Source organism: Electrona antarctica, assembly GCF_951216825.1.
Source record: "Electrona antarctica genome assembly, contig: scaffold_61, whole genome shotgun sequence".
Lineage (NCBI taxonomy): Eukaryota > Metazoa > Chordata > Actinopteri > Myctophiformes > Myctophidae > Electrona > Electrona antarctica.
In genome coordinates, this window is record NW_027638718.1 from 607,672 (window position 1) to 624,903 (window position 17,232).

At 44.8% G+C, this 17,232-nt stretch overlaps 1 protein-coding gene across 1 annotated transcript; it reads right to left on the reverse strand.

Annotated features, from left to right (window-relative positions):
* Positions 1-3,158: 3,158 nt before the first annotated feature.
* On the reverse strand, positions 3,159-13,518 carry tac1 (tachykinin precursor 1; the record flags this gene model as incomplete). The annotated part of the gene is made up of 5 exons (XM_079530700.1): positions 3,159-3,313; positions 4,145-4,201; positions 7,032-7,055; positions 7,185-7,287; positions 13,405-13,518. 5 exons carry the CDS (start codon positions 13,516-13,518, stop codon positions 3,267-3,269), a joined length of 345 nt encoding a protein of 114 aa, XP_079386826.1. The 3' UTR covers positions 3,159-3,266.
* Between the last annotated feature and the right edge of the window lie 3,714 nt (positions 13,519-17,232).

Sequence of the window (17,232 nt, forward strand, 5' to 3'; positions counted from 1 at the left end):
TGATGTAACCAAATGGTTTGGGTTGTGTTACCTCATGCCATGATGTAACTCCAAATGGTTTGGGTTGTGTTACCTCATGCCATGATGTAACTCCAAATGGTTTGGGTTGTGTTACCTCATGCCATGATGTAACCAAATGGTTTGGGTTGTGTTACCTCATGCCATGATGTAACCAAATGGTTTGGGTTGTGTTACCTCATGCCATGATGTAACTCCAAATGGTTTGGGTTGTGTTACCTCATGCCATGATGTAACCAAATGGTTTGGGTTGTGTTACCTCATGCCATGATGTAACTCCAAATGTGGACAAGAAATCAAAACCAAAAAATGGTTCCGGTGTTTAGAAATAATTGATGATTCAAAATATTCTCCTCGTTGACCACTGTACGCTGAAGCTCTCAAAGCCTCTCTTTTAGTACGTAAACAAACACTGCAATATAGAGCATCGCCAAAACTCATGTGGTTTTATTTTTTTGAATAAAAATGTTAACTTCTTGTTTTTACTATTTGAAGATGTGGGAAAATCAGTTAACATTTTCATAAAAAAATAAAAATAAAACAGCATTTTTGGTGATGCTCTATTTTGTCTGAATCAACTTGGTTTGTGTTTGTTTGCGTACTAAAAGAGAGACTTTGAGAGCAGCTGTTTTAGCTACAATGTAAGTCAATGAGGAGAATATTTTGAATGATCAATACATTTCTAATCACTGGAGCCATTATTTTTTATTTCTCTACATTTACATCAGGGGTGGTGCAACTTTGACGATGGCGAGTGCCAATATATTTCCACACTCACTCCAGAGGGGCCACAGTGCATATTACTGTCGTAGCAAAAATAGCCGATCTACAAGTTCAAAACGCGTCGCAATGCGACGCGTTTTGAGCTTGTAGATCGGCTATTTTTGCTATATTTGAATTGAAAACCTGAATAATGTTTTGCTATTTTTGAATTGGAATCCTGAAAAGTAACCTTTTTATTGCATTTCAAATGCATTTAGTTGACATAACTACATTGGACACAAGAAGACAATAACCTTTTAATACTAGTCATTGAATGAAGTAATTAAAGCGGGTTTGCAACAGCTGAAAACAATACTGTATCAGTATTCTGATATTAACATGCGGGCCGCATTAAGTGAAGGTGGGGGCCGCATGTGGCCCCCGGGCCGCCAGTTGCCCACCCATCATGGCAAGGTATAACTACTCAACCCAAACCTCTACAAAAGTGGTCTTAGCTATTTATTTTTAGAATCGTCCTCATTTCCACTTAACCCTGCATTTAGGCCTGACGTCGAGATTTTAAAAATGTTTTTTAAATCCTGACAGTTTTCTGAAAATCCTCATGTTTCTATATCAGTGGTTCTCAATATTTCATGTCAAGGATCCCAAAAATTATATGTAATTGGCCACCGACCCCCATCTGAAAACATGTAGTTCCAGAAACCCCTCCAGAAGCAAAGATTTGAGTTAAAAACGTAGATCTGCTATTTTTCAATAGCTAAAGTATAACATAATGCTTAAAACACCAAAAGGGGTTCCCGCCCAAAATGTGGTTGAAGCACTCAATGACCACTTATATTGGGTGAAGTATATAATAAATGCATTTGAGTTGCATTTATCTAGATCTAATAATCAATTATAAAATGTGTTTAAGTAGCCTACATTGTATTGTTATAAATCATGACTATTTGAGTGCTTTTAACTGCCATTATATTGTGTTACTAATAGACAACCACATTGAAAGTGTTGTAAATATATAATGCATCACAGAAACTAGCTTCATAGAAAGTGTTTCCCAGAATGCACCTCATCCACAATAAACTGTCGTGAGAACGTCGTGAGAATGAGAAAGGAGAAATTCATCCGATAAGGAAAATAGTTTTAATATATTTCAGTGACATCATCATGACAGCATCTTTCTCCAATAATGTGTCACTTTGAAACAGGAATGTGAAGAACATGACCTGAAACCACCCGAACCCACCATCTCTGAACTGAATATGTTATTTACACACAGAGTCCATATCTCAGTGATTAGAAGAACAGGTTATTATGAGGCTCTATGCAGTGATGAGAACAGGTTATTATGAGGCTCTATGCAGTGATGAGAACAGGTTATTGAGACACTATGCAGTGATGAGAACAGGTTATTGAGACACTATGCAGTGATGAGAACAGGTTATTGAGACACTATGCAGTGATGAGAACAGGTTATTATGAGGCTCTATGCAGTGATGAGAACAGGTTATTGAGACACTATGCAGTGATGAGAACAGGTTATTGAGACACTATGCAGTGATGAGAACAGGTTATTGAGACACTATGCAGTGATGAGAACAGGTTATTGAGACACTATGCAGTGATGAGAACAGGTTATTTGAGGGGGTTGTGTTGGGTGGGGTTGAGTGTGTTTGAGGGGGTTGTGTTGGGTGTGGTTGAGTGTGTTTGAGGGGGTTGTGTTGGGTGTGGTTGAGTGTGTTTGAGGGGGTTGTGTTGGGTGTGGTTGAGTGTGGTTGAAGGGGTTGTGTTGGGTGGGGATGAGGAGGTTGTGTTGGGTGGGGTTGAGTGTGTTTGAGGGGGTTGTGTTGGGTGTGGTTGAGTGTGGTTGAGGGGGTTGTGTTGGGTGGGGATGAGGGGGTTGTGTTGGGTGGGGTTGTGTTGGGTGGGGTTGAGTGTGTTTGAGGGGGTTGTGTTGGGTGTGGTTGAGTGTGTTTGAGGGGGTTGTGTTGGGTGGGGTTGTGTTGGGTGTGGTTGAGGGGGTTGTGTTGGAGTTGAGGGTTTTGGGTCTTTCCTAGCTCTGCTGTGACAAAGGGACAGAATGACGTGTCCACTCACAGGTAAACTCACTCACTGCTAAAGGGACAGAATGACGTGTCCACTCACAGGTAAACTCACTCACTGCTACATCACTACAAGGTGAACAGAACACTGATCCTACATCAGACTAACATCTACAGGTCGAAGGTCGAAGGTCGAAGGAGGGAAAAGGAAAAGCAGCGCGGCGAGGTCCTGTGATGACATGTGAGCGTTACGGACGAGATGCGAGGAGGGACCAGCAGGAACCAGCAGGAACCAGCAGGAACCAGCAGGGACCAGCAGGAACCAGCAGGAACCAGCAGGGACCAGCAGGGACCAGCAGGAACCAGCAGGGACTGGCGGTGACCTAGTCACTGAAGCTTTCTCCCCGCATATGCAGGGAGAAAGCTCCAGTGACTCCCCGCTATGAGGCTGGCCAAGCCAGGCTCATAGCGGGGACCAGCAGGGACTCAGCGTTTCCTCTCCAGGTCTTGTATTGTGCTCCAGTCGTACAGATCTGCTGGAGAAACATACAACAGAGAACACTTCTTGATTCAAACTGTTCACCTCCCCAAGAGTAGGGCTGGGATCCCGAACCGGATCCAGCACCGAGGAACCAGGAATCAGTTCCACCATCATATTTTTGGAACTGTTTCCGGAACCGAAAAAAACGAACAAATTGGAACTATCCCAATGAGACAAAGCGGGGTGCTATGGGCTATAGTTCCAAACATTGGAACTATCCCATTTAGACAAAGCGGGGTGCTATGGGCTATAGTTCCAAACATTGGAACTATCCCATTGAGATAGAATGAGCACTTCCTCATTCCATTGTTACAGTGGGAGTCAACGCTATAGTGTCGCCACTCTCTTACTGGATTACTCTGGTTGTCTGCTGGTTGGTGCACCACTATGATCGGTACGCCTGGAACTTGCCCCGTGAGAAACGTTCCGTGTTGCAAAAACTAAGCGAGTTAAATGGTGTTTTTTTATTATCAAGTAATTAATGAATAAAAATGAATCAGCCTTAGGGATGCACCGAAAGGGAAATTCTTGGCCGAAACCGAATACCGAATATAGGAAACAGTTGGCCGAAAACCGAATACCGAATATGAATAATATTATATATCTTTTTTCCTACCATTGCTGTCATGGCCTTACCTTAAAGCTACCTGATATATGGCAAAATAAATGGTTATGGCAAAACTTAACTTAAATAATAATAATAATATTCAGTGATATATTTTCTGCCTATTCGGGCCGAAACCGAATAGGCCGAAAATGCATTTTTAGCCATTTTCTGCCGAAATTATATCATATTTATATTGTATTGTCATGTCTGTCATACCTGGCTCCTCCTGGCTTCTCTTCCCCATCAGGCCAACAAAGGAGTTGATTTTATGTCCTGAAGAAAAAAGAAAAACATTTTTATACTTTATATTCAGTGACATATTCAAGCGGGTCAAAGATTATCTGAGTTTACAGCTCCTTTCTATAGCAGTAATTAATTACTTATTAATTATTAATGATTGCTAATATTAGTGATTGTTACTCTATTATTATAATACTCATTGTGTCATCAGAATTGTGATTCTAGAATCTGAATCCCCCCTTTTCCCCCTCACTGTATATTTAGTTAGTTTCTTTTCCCTTTTTACCTCCTTTATGATGAATTCCTGTTCTGTTCTTTGACTATAGAAGTGTCTATTTTTACGTCTCTAAATGTTTTGATGAATTGAACAAGGTGGACCCTCTTGTAAACAAGTGTAATGCTGTATGGTGTCGTCCACTCACAGTTAACAGTCTTTGTATTGAGTTGTGCTTGAAATGTACTGTAATTCTGCAAACTGTTAAATTCCAATCCCAGGGAAGTTCCATGTTTCACTGCACTGTTATAAATTACTATATTATATGTTTAACCCATTTAGACCTGGGATCAGGTTCTAAATAATATCTTCTAAATCCTGACAGTTTTCTGAAAAACGCTCATGTTTCTGTCAGTTTCACCCCAAAAATATCTGTAATCGGCCGCCGACCCCCATCTGAAAATATGTAGTTCCAGGGACCCCCCACCCAGAAGCAAAGATTTGAGTTAAAAACGTTCTGCTCTGAAAGAATATATATTCAAAGATTTGTGTAACATTTTCACGATTTTTCAGACCTACAAGTCCATAGCGCGCCACTCGGTGGCGCGCTATGGACTTGTGAGGGAGGGGAGGGGAGAGGAGAGGAGAGGGGAGGGGAGGGGAGGGGAGGGGAGGAGAGGAGGAGAGGAGAGGAGAGGAGAGGAGAGGAGAGGAGAGGAGAGGAGAGGAGAGGAGAGGGGAGGGGAGGGGAGGGGAGGGGAGGGGAGGGGAGGAGAGGAGGGGCATCTTTCACCATGTAGTAAATGCTGCATTTGTGGTCTGGAGAGGGCAGTTGTTTTACAGACAGGTAAAAGGGCAGTTGTTTTACAGACAGGTAAAAGGGGCAGGGGCTGAAGCCCCCTTTGTTGTCTATGTGTGCACGTCCATGCACACATAGTATCGCCTGGTAGACATGTCCTTAAAGGACAACCTGGTAGACATGTCCTTAAACATGTCCTTAAAGGACATGTCCTTAAAGGACAACCTGGTAGACGTGTCCTTAAAGACGTCCATGCACACATAGTATCGCCTGGTAGACATGTCCTTAAAGGACAACCTGGTAGACATGTCCTTAAAGGACATGTCCTTAAACATGTCCTTAAAGGACATGTCCTTAAAGGACAACCTGGTAGACGTGTCCTTAAAGACGTCCATGCACACATAGTATCGCCTGGTAGACATGTCCTTAAAGGACAACCTGGTAGACATGTCCTTAAACATGTCCTTAAAGGACATGTCCTTAAAGGACAACCTGGTAGACGTGTCCTTAAAGACGTCCATGCACACATAGTATCGCCTGGTAGACATGTCCTTAAAGGACAACCTGGTAGACATGTCCTTAAAGGACATGTCCTTAAACATGTCCTTAAAGGACATGTCCTTAAAGGACAACCTGGTAGACGTGTCCTTAAAGACGTCCATGCACACATAGTATCGCCTGGTAGACATGTCCTTAAAGTTGCCTACTTAGTCACTAAGAGTACATGTAGTTAGTTACTTCACCACTGACTGAGTGGGAGATGAGAGTCATTTATGTTGACCGAGACAATGTGTTATCTCTCTCTCTCAGGACCCCCCCCCCCCCCCCCCCCCCAATGCACGCACGCACGCACGCACGCACGCACTGTGCAGATCAATTAGACTCAATGGTCTTCAAAGCACAGTAAAAAGAGCGTTCCAAGTCCCCCCCCCCAACGCTGCGAGGCAGTGGGTGTGATGTAATTAAAAACAGCTGCGCTCCGTTCACTGGGAGGCTTCATCTGTCAACACACTTCATACAGGGTGCTTTTTAGACCCTCTGTCCTGTCAACACACTTCATACAGGGTGCTTTTTAGACCCTCTGTCTGTCAACACACTTCATACAGGGTGCTTTTAGACCCTCTGTCTGTCAACACACTTCATACAGGGTGCCCAACTCGTGTTGTGACAAATCATGACAATAAACACAATGTTTTTGGGACGATCAAATAATTAGTAAGAAGAAAAACAAAACAAAAAGTGTTGTATCGCCCCCAAACATTGTGTTTGTTGGCATGATTTTGTCACAACAAGAGTTGTCTTTGTCCGCGGCGTAAACGTCTTTAAATTAATACTCGTTGGAAAGTCTATGAGGGAAAATGAACGGGGAATTCTATTCGGGCCGCTCATCGGGGGCGGGACTGAAAGGGGGCGGGGACTGCAACGCTCTATTATTGGGCAGCTATAGAGGGTATGCGTGTGACATCATCATCGTACCTGGAAGTTATGCAGGAACACCTACTGAGTGGCCTTGACAGACAGCCCATACATCCAATCAGAGAAGTCCTATCTGATTGACAGCCCATACATCCAATCAGAAAGTCTTATCTGATTGACAGCCCATACATCCAATCAGAAAAGTCTGATTGCATTAAACAACGTTAAATTCACATTGCTAATCATAGCAGCCTCTATTCAAAACAAATAGCCGATCTACAAGCTCACAGCTGTGCCCTACACCGTCAACTCAGCATGGCAGTTAAACATTGAAATTAATTAGGTCAGTTTCCCAGGCCCTGCACCCCAATGTTGATGACCCAAATTAGCCCAATTAACAAATCAATTTTGAAGTGACAAATAACAGCACTTACTTTTGCGGGTGATCTGTGTGTTTGCTGTGAGAAGAAGAGAGATAGATATTAGATAGATATTAGATAGAAGCCGTTTGATATGAAACGAGTGCATTATAAACTCTTTATTATAGATTATTATAATGTTTTTATCCTATTATTATGATCTTTTACCAGGAGAGCGCTTCCCCATCAGGCCGACGAACTGGTTAGGACGAGGCTTCCTCGTCCATCTCCGCAGGATTTCTCTCAACGGGTCGGTGGCAGGCCACCCGTCCTGGAGAAGAAAACACACTCACATTAATACTATACTGTCAGTGTGTCGGTGGCAGGCCACCCATCCTGGAGAAGAACACAATACTACTGTCAGTGTGTCGGTGGCAGGCCACCCATCCTGGAGAAGAACACAATACTACTGTCAGTGTGTCGGTGGCAGGCCACCCATCCTGGAGAAGAACACAATACTACTGTCTGTGTGTCGGTGGCAGGCCACCCGTCCTGGAGAAGAACATAATACTACTGTCAGTGTGTCGGTGGCAGGCCACCCGTCCTGGAGAAGAACATAATACTATACTGTCAGTGTGTCGGTGGCAGGCCACCCATCCTGGAGAAGAACATAATACTATACTGTCAGTGTGTCGGTGGCAGGCCACCCATCCTGGAGAAGAACAAAATACTATACTGTCAGTGTGTCGGTGGCAGGCCACCCATCCTGGAGAAGAACATAATACTATACTGTCAGTGTGTCGGTGGCAGGCCACCCATCCTGGAGAAGAACATAATACTACTGTCAGTGTGTCGGTGGCAGGCCACCCGTCCTGGAGAAGAACATAATACTATACTGTCAGTGTGTCGGTGGCAGGCCACCCGTCCTGGAGAAGAACATAATACTACTGTCAGTGTGTCGGTGGCAGGCCACCCGTCCTGGAGAAGAACATAATACTATACTGTCAGTGTGTCGGTGGCAGGCCACCCGTCCTGGAGAAGAACATAATACTATACTGTCAGTGTGTCGGTGGCAGGCCACCCGTCCTGGAGAAGAACATAATACTACTGTCAGTGTGTCGGTGGCAGGCCACCCGTCCTGGAGAAGAACACAATACTATACTGTCAGTGTGTCGGTGGCAGGCCACCCATCCTGGAGAAGAACATAATACTACTGTCAGTGTGTCGGTGGCAGGCCACCCATCCTGGAGAAGAACACAATACTACTGTCAGTGTGTCGGTGGCAGGCCACCCGTCCTGGAGAAGAACACAATACTACTGTCAGTGTGTCGGTGGCAGGCCACCCGTCCTGGAGAAGAACACAATACTACTGTCAGTGTGTCGGTGGCAGGCCACCCGTCCTGGAGAAGAACACAATACTACTGTCAGTGTGTCGGTGGCAGGCCACCCGTCCTGGAGAAGAACATAATACTACTGTCAGTGTGTCGGTGGCAGGCCACCCGTCCTGGAGAAGAACACAATACTACTGTCAGTGTGTCGGTGGCAGGCCACCCGTCCTGGAGAAGAACATAATACTACCGTCAGTGTGTCGGTGGCAGGCCACCCATCCTGGAGAAGAACACAATACTACTGTCAGTGTGTCGGTGGCAGGCCACCCATCCTGGAGAAGAACACAATACTACTGTCAGTGTGTCGGTGGCAGGCCACCCGTCCTGGAGAAGAACACAATACTACTGTCAGTGTGTCGGTGGCAGGCCACCCATCCTGGAGAAGAACACAATACTACTGTCAGTGTGTCGGTGGCAGGCCACCCGTCCTGGAGAAGAACATAATACTATACTGTCAGTGTGTCGGTGGCAGGCCACCCGTCCTGGAGAAGAACACAATACTACTGTCAGTGTGTCGGTGGCAGGCCACCCATCCTGGAGAAGAACACAGCAGTGGTGTGTAAAGTACACAAGTACACATACTGTACTTAATGTGTACAATTTTGAGGTATTTTTTTAACTTTTATCTTTTTTACTTACTTCCAAATAAAAATCACACCTGTGTGAAGTGAGGGGCGCTCTTATCATGGTACATCATCATGACGTAACATGTCGACACATATGACGTAAATTGTCCATTCATTGTCAATGGCATTTAATGTTTGTATTAGGACAAAAATCTACACTATAGCTGGATATAGGAGGGGCACCATGGACAGCGACACATCAGTGTCCGTACAGAATGAATGGATAGAACAGAATCAGCACCTTGGACAGCGACGCACAGTGTCCATATACACTGAATGGATAGAGCAGTTTCAGCACCATGACATGGACAGCGACACATCAGCGTCCAATGTCCATACAGAATTAATGGTTAGAGCAGTTTCAGCACCATGATATGGACAGCGACACATCAGTGTCCATACAGAATGATTGGATAGAACAGAATCAGCTCCTTGGACAGCGACACATCAGTGTACTGTCCATACAGAATGAATGGATAGAGCAGTTTCAGCACCATGGCCTGGACAGCGACGCACTGTCACAAAAACACACAGTCCCAGATCTAAACCCAGATCTAATACTAATATGTGTCTCTCTCTCTCTCTCTCTCTCTCTCTCTCTCTCTCTCTCTCTCTCTCTCTCTCTCTCTCTCTCTCTCTCTCTCTCTCTCTCTCTCTCTCTCTCTCTCTCTCTCTCTCTCTCATATATTATATATTATGCACAATTGAAAGTCAGAATCTCCAATAAATCATTTTCTATGTGTAGCAAAGATCACTCAATGCAGATGCACACACACACACACACACACACACACGCTGCATCGGAGCTTGGCAGATTTAAAGAGATTTCTTTTGCAGGTCCAAAAATGGACCCTTCAATCTGAAAGTACATACTGCTCTGAGTCAGGCTACAGGTGGCTAAATTTACACTGAGGATTTGACTGGGTGGGTGTTTGACTGGGTGGGTGCTGTTTCACCTGCTTCTAAGTTTCTTACCCTATTAGTCTAAAGAAGCATCAGTCGACATGTAATCTATTAGTCTAAAGAAGCATCAGTCGACATGTAATCTATTAGTCTAAAGAAGCATCAGTCGACATGTAATCTCCTGCATAATTCTCCCATCAACTATTTCTATCTCAGTGCAGACAGAGTGACGCAGGCTAAGAATATCTATCTTACTGATGAATGACTGGCAAATATAGATGTAGAACAGGGGGTTTCAACCCATTTCATTTCAAGGACCATTATTTATTCTGCATCTGAGCCACGGACCACCATTATGACATTTAGCCTCTCAGACCCATTTGAGCCACGGACCACCATTATGACATTTAGCCTCTTAGACCCATTTGAGCCACGGACCACCATGCGATGCCATTTAGCCTCTCAGACCCATTTGAGCCACGGACCACCGTTTTATGACATTTAGCCTCTCAGACCCATTTGAGCCACGGACCACCATCTGATGACATTTAGCCTCTCAGACCCATTTGAGCCACGGACCACCATCTGATGACATTTAGCCTCTCAGACCCATTTGAGCCACGGACCACCATCTGATGACATTTAGCCTCTCAGACCCATTTGAGCCACGGACCACCATGCGATGACATTTAGCCTCTCAGACCCATCTGAGCCACGGACCACCATCTGATGACATTTAGCCTCTCAGACCCATCTGAGCCACGGACCACCATCTGATGACATTTAGCCTCTCAGACCCATCTGAGCCACGGACCACCATTTGATGACATTTAGCCTCTCAGACCCATCTGAGCCACGGACCACCATCTGATGACATTTAGCCTCTCAGACCCATCTGAGCCACGGACCACCATTTGATGACATTTAGCCTCTCAGACCCATCTGAGCCACGGACCACCATCTGATGACATTTAGCCTCTCAGACCCATCTGAGCCACGGACCACCATTTGATGACATTTAGCCTCTCAGACCCATCTGAGCCACGGACCACCATCTGATGACATTTAGCCTCACAGACCCATCTGAGCCACGGACCACCATTTGATGACATTTAGCCTCTCAGACCCATCTGAGCCACGGACCAAATGAAACCAAATGGACCCGTACGGGTCCATTTGGTTTAATTTGACCCTCTCAAGACTAAAATATCTATACTAAGGGTCCATTTGGTTTTCAACTCTACATCATTTAGCTGCATGGGGACCACCTGGAACCCCCTCAAGGACCACCTGGAACCCCCTCAAGGACCACCTGGAACCCCCTCAAGGACCACCTGGAACCCCCTCAAGGACCACTGGTTGAAATCCACTGATGCAGAGAAATAGTCTCTCTGTGCATTAGAGCAGCCACTGCAGGGCATATACGGACGGCTGCAATTAGAAACTGGCCCCCGTAAAATCTGAATCCCCCCCCCCCCCCCCTGTTCCCCCACCCCCCCCTGTTCCCCCCACTGTATATGTTTCTTTTCCCTTTTTTACCTCCTCTATGATTATTTCCTGTTTTGACTATAATATAGTACGAATACACACAACTATATTAGTGTATATTCGTACGTCTCTAAATGTTTTGATGAATTGAAAATGGTGGGCCCTATTGTAAACAAGTGTAATGCTTTATGGTGTCGTCCACTCACAGTTAACAGTTGTTTTTTATTGAGTTGTAAGTTGAAATGTACTGTAATTCTGCAAACTGTTAATAAATCAAGCAATCAATCAATCAATCAATCAATCAAAACTGCGGCTCACGACGTCCCGACACCAACATTTTACTCCAGACCCAAAATTAGACGTTTTCCCAGATCTACCCAAAAAGGCATCGGATCTTACAAGCTCACAACGCGCTTCATGCTGCATTGTGAGCTTGTAGATCGGCTATTTTAAGTCACTACTCACTATTTATAATTCTTATATTTATGGAATTTCTTAGATGTGTTTGTTTTATAAATGTATACAATATTATGAATATTTATGTATTTGTTTGTAGGAAAATAAATTAGATTTTTTTCCTGGAGTTGTGACCCATGCATGCAAACTGGTCCGTGGGTGTTTGGGGAACATTAGAATGGCCATGCCTCCAGGACGGGTGGCCTATCTAAGGGGAACGGTGCATTAGAATGTACCCATGCCTCGGCTGACGGGTGGCCTATCTAAGAGCTATAATTAGTATCCTCTACGCTAGACGTCTCCTCTATGGAGAATAAAATTACAACCATTCATTCATCAAGCTGCTGTCTGTTTGGGCAAAGTGCTTCTCTGGCACCGCGCCAACCCCGCAATGTCAAACAGAACGTGCGTAACATGCTGATTAGAATAGATAGATAGATAGATAGATAGATAGATAGATAGATAGATAGATAGATAGTTTTGTAATTTCATTAAACTTCATATATCCAATTAATACTAGGCTACAATTAAAAGCATATAAGGTATTATTGACAAAACGTTATTCCACGTCACTGAGTTTATATTATATTCTTTGTTTGTTTTAAAGTGGGTTCCATCCATTCATTCATTCAGACAGACATCCATCCATCCATCCATCCATCCATCCATCCATTCATCCATCCATCCATCCATCCATTAGCCTAATTGACGTTCTAATTGGGCTAAATTAGTTTTAACTGCTTAATCGCTGAACCACTTAACTGCGTATATTAACCACGAGAAGAAGAAAAAAAAATCTAATTTATTTAGAAAACGGTCGATCTGATCTACAAGCTCACAACGCTTGCATGGTGTTTGGTGTTGTGAGCTTGTAGATCGGCTAATTTCGATTGATTGCCTTCAAACGCAGTTGAAAAGCTTTAATGGTAAAATCAACCGTCAAGTGATTTTACATTCAAGCCTTTTGAAGTGCATTTGAAGACATGCAGAGCGGGAGTGTCCAGTGCGTCGGATCCTCGTCTGGTCCTTAATGCGCACCTGTCGCCTTCATTCATCCCCTGGAACGCCTCACCCACTTTAGCCATTATTTTAAACTTTATAGCTGTTGAAAAAAATAGCAAATCTACACATGCTCATAGCGGCACTCGATCGGTGCCGCGCTATGAGCTTGTTTAGATCTGCTATTTGCTTTGTTTGGAAAAATCGTGAACATTAATTCGCAAATCTTTGCATATATAATTATTTTTAAAGCGAACATTTATAACTCAAATCTTTGCTTCATGGGGAGGAGGGGGGGGGGGGGGTCCTTTTGGTCAACATATTTTCAGACGGGGGTCCGCGGCGGCCAGTGAAAAGAGGAGTTAACGGGCAATTATATGGGCACTGTATTTTGCCCGTAAACCTCAAGTTTAGCAGCATATACAGTTGACGGTAATATACAGGTGTGATGGTACAACTCGGGAGTTTACCGGAGTTTGAACGGGAGTTTCCTGTAATATACACATTCAGTATTCCAAGCTTTTTGCGCAGTGTGTCCAAACCATTTATGATGTGGTTACCAGTCCTATAAACATTCATATAATGTACCTGTATGTGGTTATCTGGGCTCCAGTAGTCCGGGTCCTCTCTGGAGATGCTGTCCTCACACAGAGCCTGAGCGACGGACAGAAGGACCAACACGGAGGGTAGAAGCAGCTTCATGATGTCTCCCCCCAAAAAACAACCAACCAACCCACCCACCAACCAGCCCCTCTCAAAGCAGCGCTAGAGAATATAATACCAAACGCTCAACCGCAAAAAAAGGAAACAAGGTCGAAACCCTTAATGTAGTTAGTTTATGAATATATCAACACTCAATTAACTGCAAACGGAGCCACGGATCTTTTTGTCTCTGCGATGCGTTCAGGTGCTGGACAGCTGTGATGGGAGCAACGCCATCCTCTCCGTGCGTAAAAGCCGTGCGTAAAAAGCGCTCTGCTGTCCCGGGCTGGTCCGTTCCGTACCGTTCCGTGCCGTACCGTTCCGTGCCGTACCGTTCCGTTCCACCTCTCCTGTCCTCTCCGCTTCAGAGCAGATGTCTTTGTGACAGACCTCTCGTCCTGTGGCTGCTATTTAAGCGCTGCCAGAACTCTCCCTCTCTGTTTAATTGACGTTCAATCAATCACTCAATCAATCAATCAAAGCGCATTACGCACGGCGGCACGCCCCCCCCCCCGGCCCCCCTCCTCCTATATGACTAACATCCGCCTCCCTCCCTGCGGTTCACTAACATTAACACTAACACTAACACTCCCCAGAGTAAAACTAAATTACCTTTTATTTATTTATGACTTCTGGGAAATGAAATGAAACCGTCCTCCCTGGAAGGAAGGAAGGAAGGAAGGAAGGAAGGAAGGAAGGAAGGAAGGAAGGAAGGAAGGAAGGAAGGAAGGAAGGAAGGGATGGATGGATGAAGAATTAATGAATGAATGAATGAATGAATGAATGGGTGGATCATGGATGGATGGATGGATGGATGGATGGTATATTATGTTTTTTCTTAATATAATTTTTATTTTGCAACCCATTTTTTCCCCACATAATATATGTGGGAAAACAATGGGTTGCAAAATAAAAATATAACAATATAACAAAAATAAACAATTATAGTCAACAACATATTATGTTGTTATAATCCTGTGTCAGTGTAAACCAGGAGGTCCATTTGGTTACATCTCTGGGTTAAATGAATGAACCACATGAAATGGACCGTTTAGGGTCCATTTGGTTACATCTCTGGGTTAAATGAATGAACCACATGAAATGGACCGTTTAGGGTCCATTTGGTTACATCTCTGGGTTAAATTAATGAACCACATGAAATGGACCGTTTAGGGTCCATTTGGTTACATCTCTGGGTTAAATGAATGAACCACATTAAATGGACCGTTTAGGGTCCATTTGGTTACATCTCTGGGTTAAATTAATGAACCACATTAAATGGACCGTTTAGGGTCCATTTGGTTACATCTCTGCAAATGAATGCTAATGCTAGACTCGCGGTGCATGGAGCATGGTGGTGGTGGTGGTGACGCATTTACTTTGATTTAATATAGGCCTACTTTACGACACAAAAGCCCACTTTAAGAGCAAAGAAATAAAAAAGAGAAATAATTTACATAAAAAAATAATCTATTTGATATTAATGCTGTGATCTTTCTACACTCCATTCTTGTGTGGAACACACGCACGCACGCACGCACGCACGCACACACACACACACACACACACACACACACACACACACACACACACACACACACACACACACACACACCAAAAGTCATATAAGGAGGGGATATCGGCCCTCAAAAAAATAGTTTTTGAATGTGTTATATTAATACAGCAACATATCAACATCAGGCAGGCAGGCAGGCAGGCAGGCAGGCAGGCAGGCACGCACACAGTTACACACACACACACACACCCAGAGGACGTGACCTCTGACCTTAGTGACTCTGATTTCCATCACAGAAGGTGTTTATGCTGTGACACACACACACACACACACACACACACACACACACACACACACACACACACACACACACACACACACACACACACACACACACACACACACACACACACACACACACACACACACACACACACACACACACACACACACAGGTCAGGCCCTGAATCGGTGCTTCACGGATCAGAAGGAGCTCTTCATTCTGGAGTGTTTTTTATTCCACAACCAGCCGAGTGTTTATTTCATCATGTAATTATTTATTTCTAGTGATTTAGTTTGCATTCTGCCTGTACTCACCGCTCTCCTCTCTTCCTCCTCCTTCTCAGACCACACCTGCCTGCCTGCCTGCCTGCCTGCCTGCCTGCCTGCCTGCCTGCCTGCCTGTCTGTCTGTCTGTCTGTCTGTCTCTGCCTGCCTGCCTGCCTGCCTGCCTGCCTGCCTGCCTGACTGCCTGCCTGTCTGCCTGACTGCCTGTCTGCCTGACTGCCTGCCTGTCTGCCTGACTGCCTGTCTGCCTGACTGCCTGCCTGACTGTCTGCCTGCCTGCCTGCCTGCCTGCCTGCCTGCCTGCCTGCCTGCCTGTCTGCCTGCCTGCCTGCCTGCCTGCCTGCCTGTCTGCCTGCCTGCCTGCCTGCCTGCCTGCCTGCCTGCCTGATGTTGATATGTTGCTGGTGATGACGATGTTGAAACAAGCACTTTATATCCTAGCACTTTTTCTGAATGTAGCCTTTTCTATTTTATCTATGATTCTATACTTGCACTAGATGCGCCCAGACCTCTGTTTATGCTATGGTGTCTCATGTCTGTTGTTGTCTGTCTGTCTGTCTACCATTAAAATGTCTGTAACTCTGAGAGTACAAATGGATCCAAGTGGATGGAGGAGAAATCTGGTGCCGTCTCTATTAATATATACTCTAAGGACTGTACTCAGTTAGTTCTATTAATATATACTCTAAGGACTGTACTCAGTTCGTTTAATTAATATATACTCTAAGGACTGTACTCAGTTAGTTCTATTAGTTAGTTCTATTAATATATACTCTAAGGACTCAGGACTGTACTCAGTTAGTTTACACAACACCAGTGTGTCTGTAGGCTGGGACAGCCAGGCTATCTTTACACAACACCAGTGTGTGTGTGTGTGTGTGTGTGTGTGTGTGTGTGTGTGTGTGTGTGTGTGTGTGTGTGTGTGTGGGTGTGGGGGGGCTGGAACAGCCAGGCTACGCTGAACGGAAGGATTAGATCAAACAATGAGAGCTGATTGATTAGGAGAGAATTACAGGCAAACAGCAGCAGAACAAAGCGAGCTGTTTGGCTGCATGCACACTGGCGTGGTAATGCTATCACCTGGAGAGTTTCATTCCATTTAAATTGGGATTTATTTTTTGTCAGGGACAAAAACACAAAAATAAAATAAAGCCCACCAACATGGCTTCAACAGCAGGAGACAGATGATGCACGGCTGCGTTTCGACTTAGTAACCAAGGCTAGAAAACCAATTCCGTCCACTAGGGGGTGTAACGTAGCTCTGGTCCACTAGGGGTGTAACGTAGCTTTGGTCCACTAGGGGGTGTAACGTAGCTCTGGTCCACTATAGGGGGTGTAACGTAGATCTGGTCCACTAGGGGGTGTAACGTAGATCTGGTCCACTAGGGGGTGTAACGTAGGTCTGGTCCACTAGGGGGTGTAACGTAGATCTGGTCCACTAGGGGGTGTAACGTAGATCTGGTCCACTAGGGGGTGTAACGTAGATCTGGTCCACTAGGGGGTGTAACGTAGCTCTGGTCCACTAGGGGGTGTAACGTAGCTCTGGTCCACTAGGGGGTGTAACGTAGGTCTGGTCCACTAGGGGGTGTAACGTAGCTCTGGTCCACTAGGGGGTGTAACGTAGCTCTGGT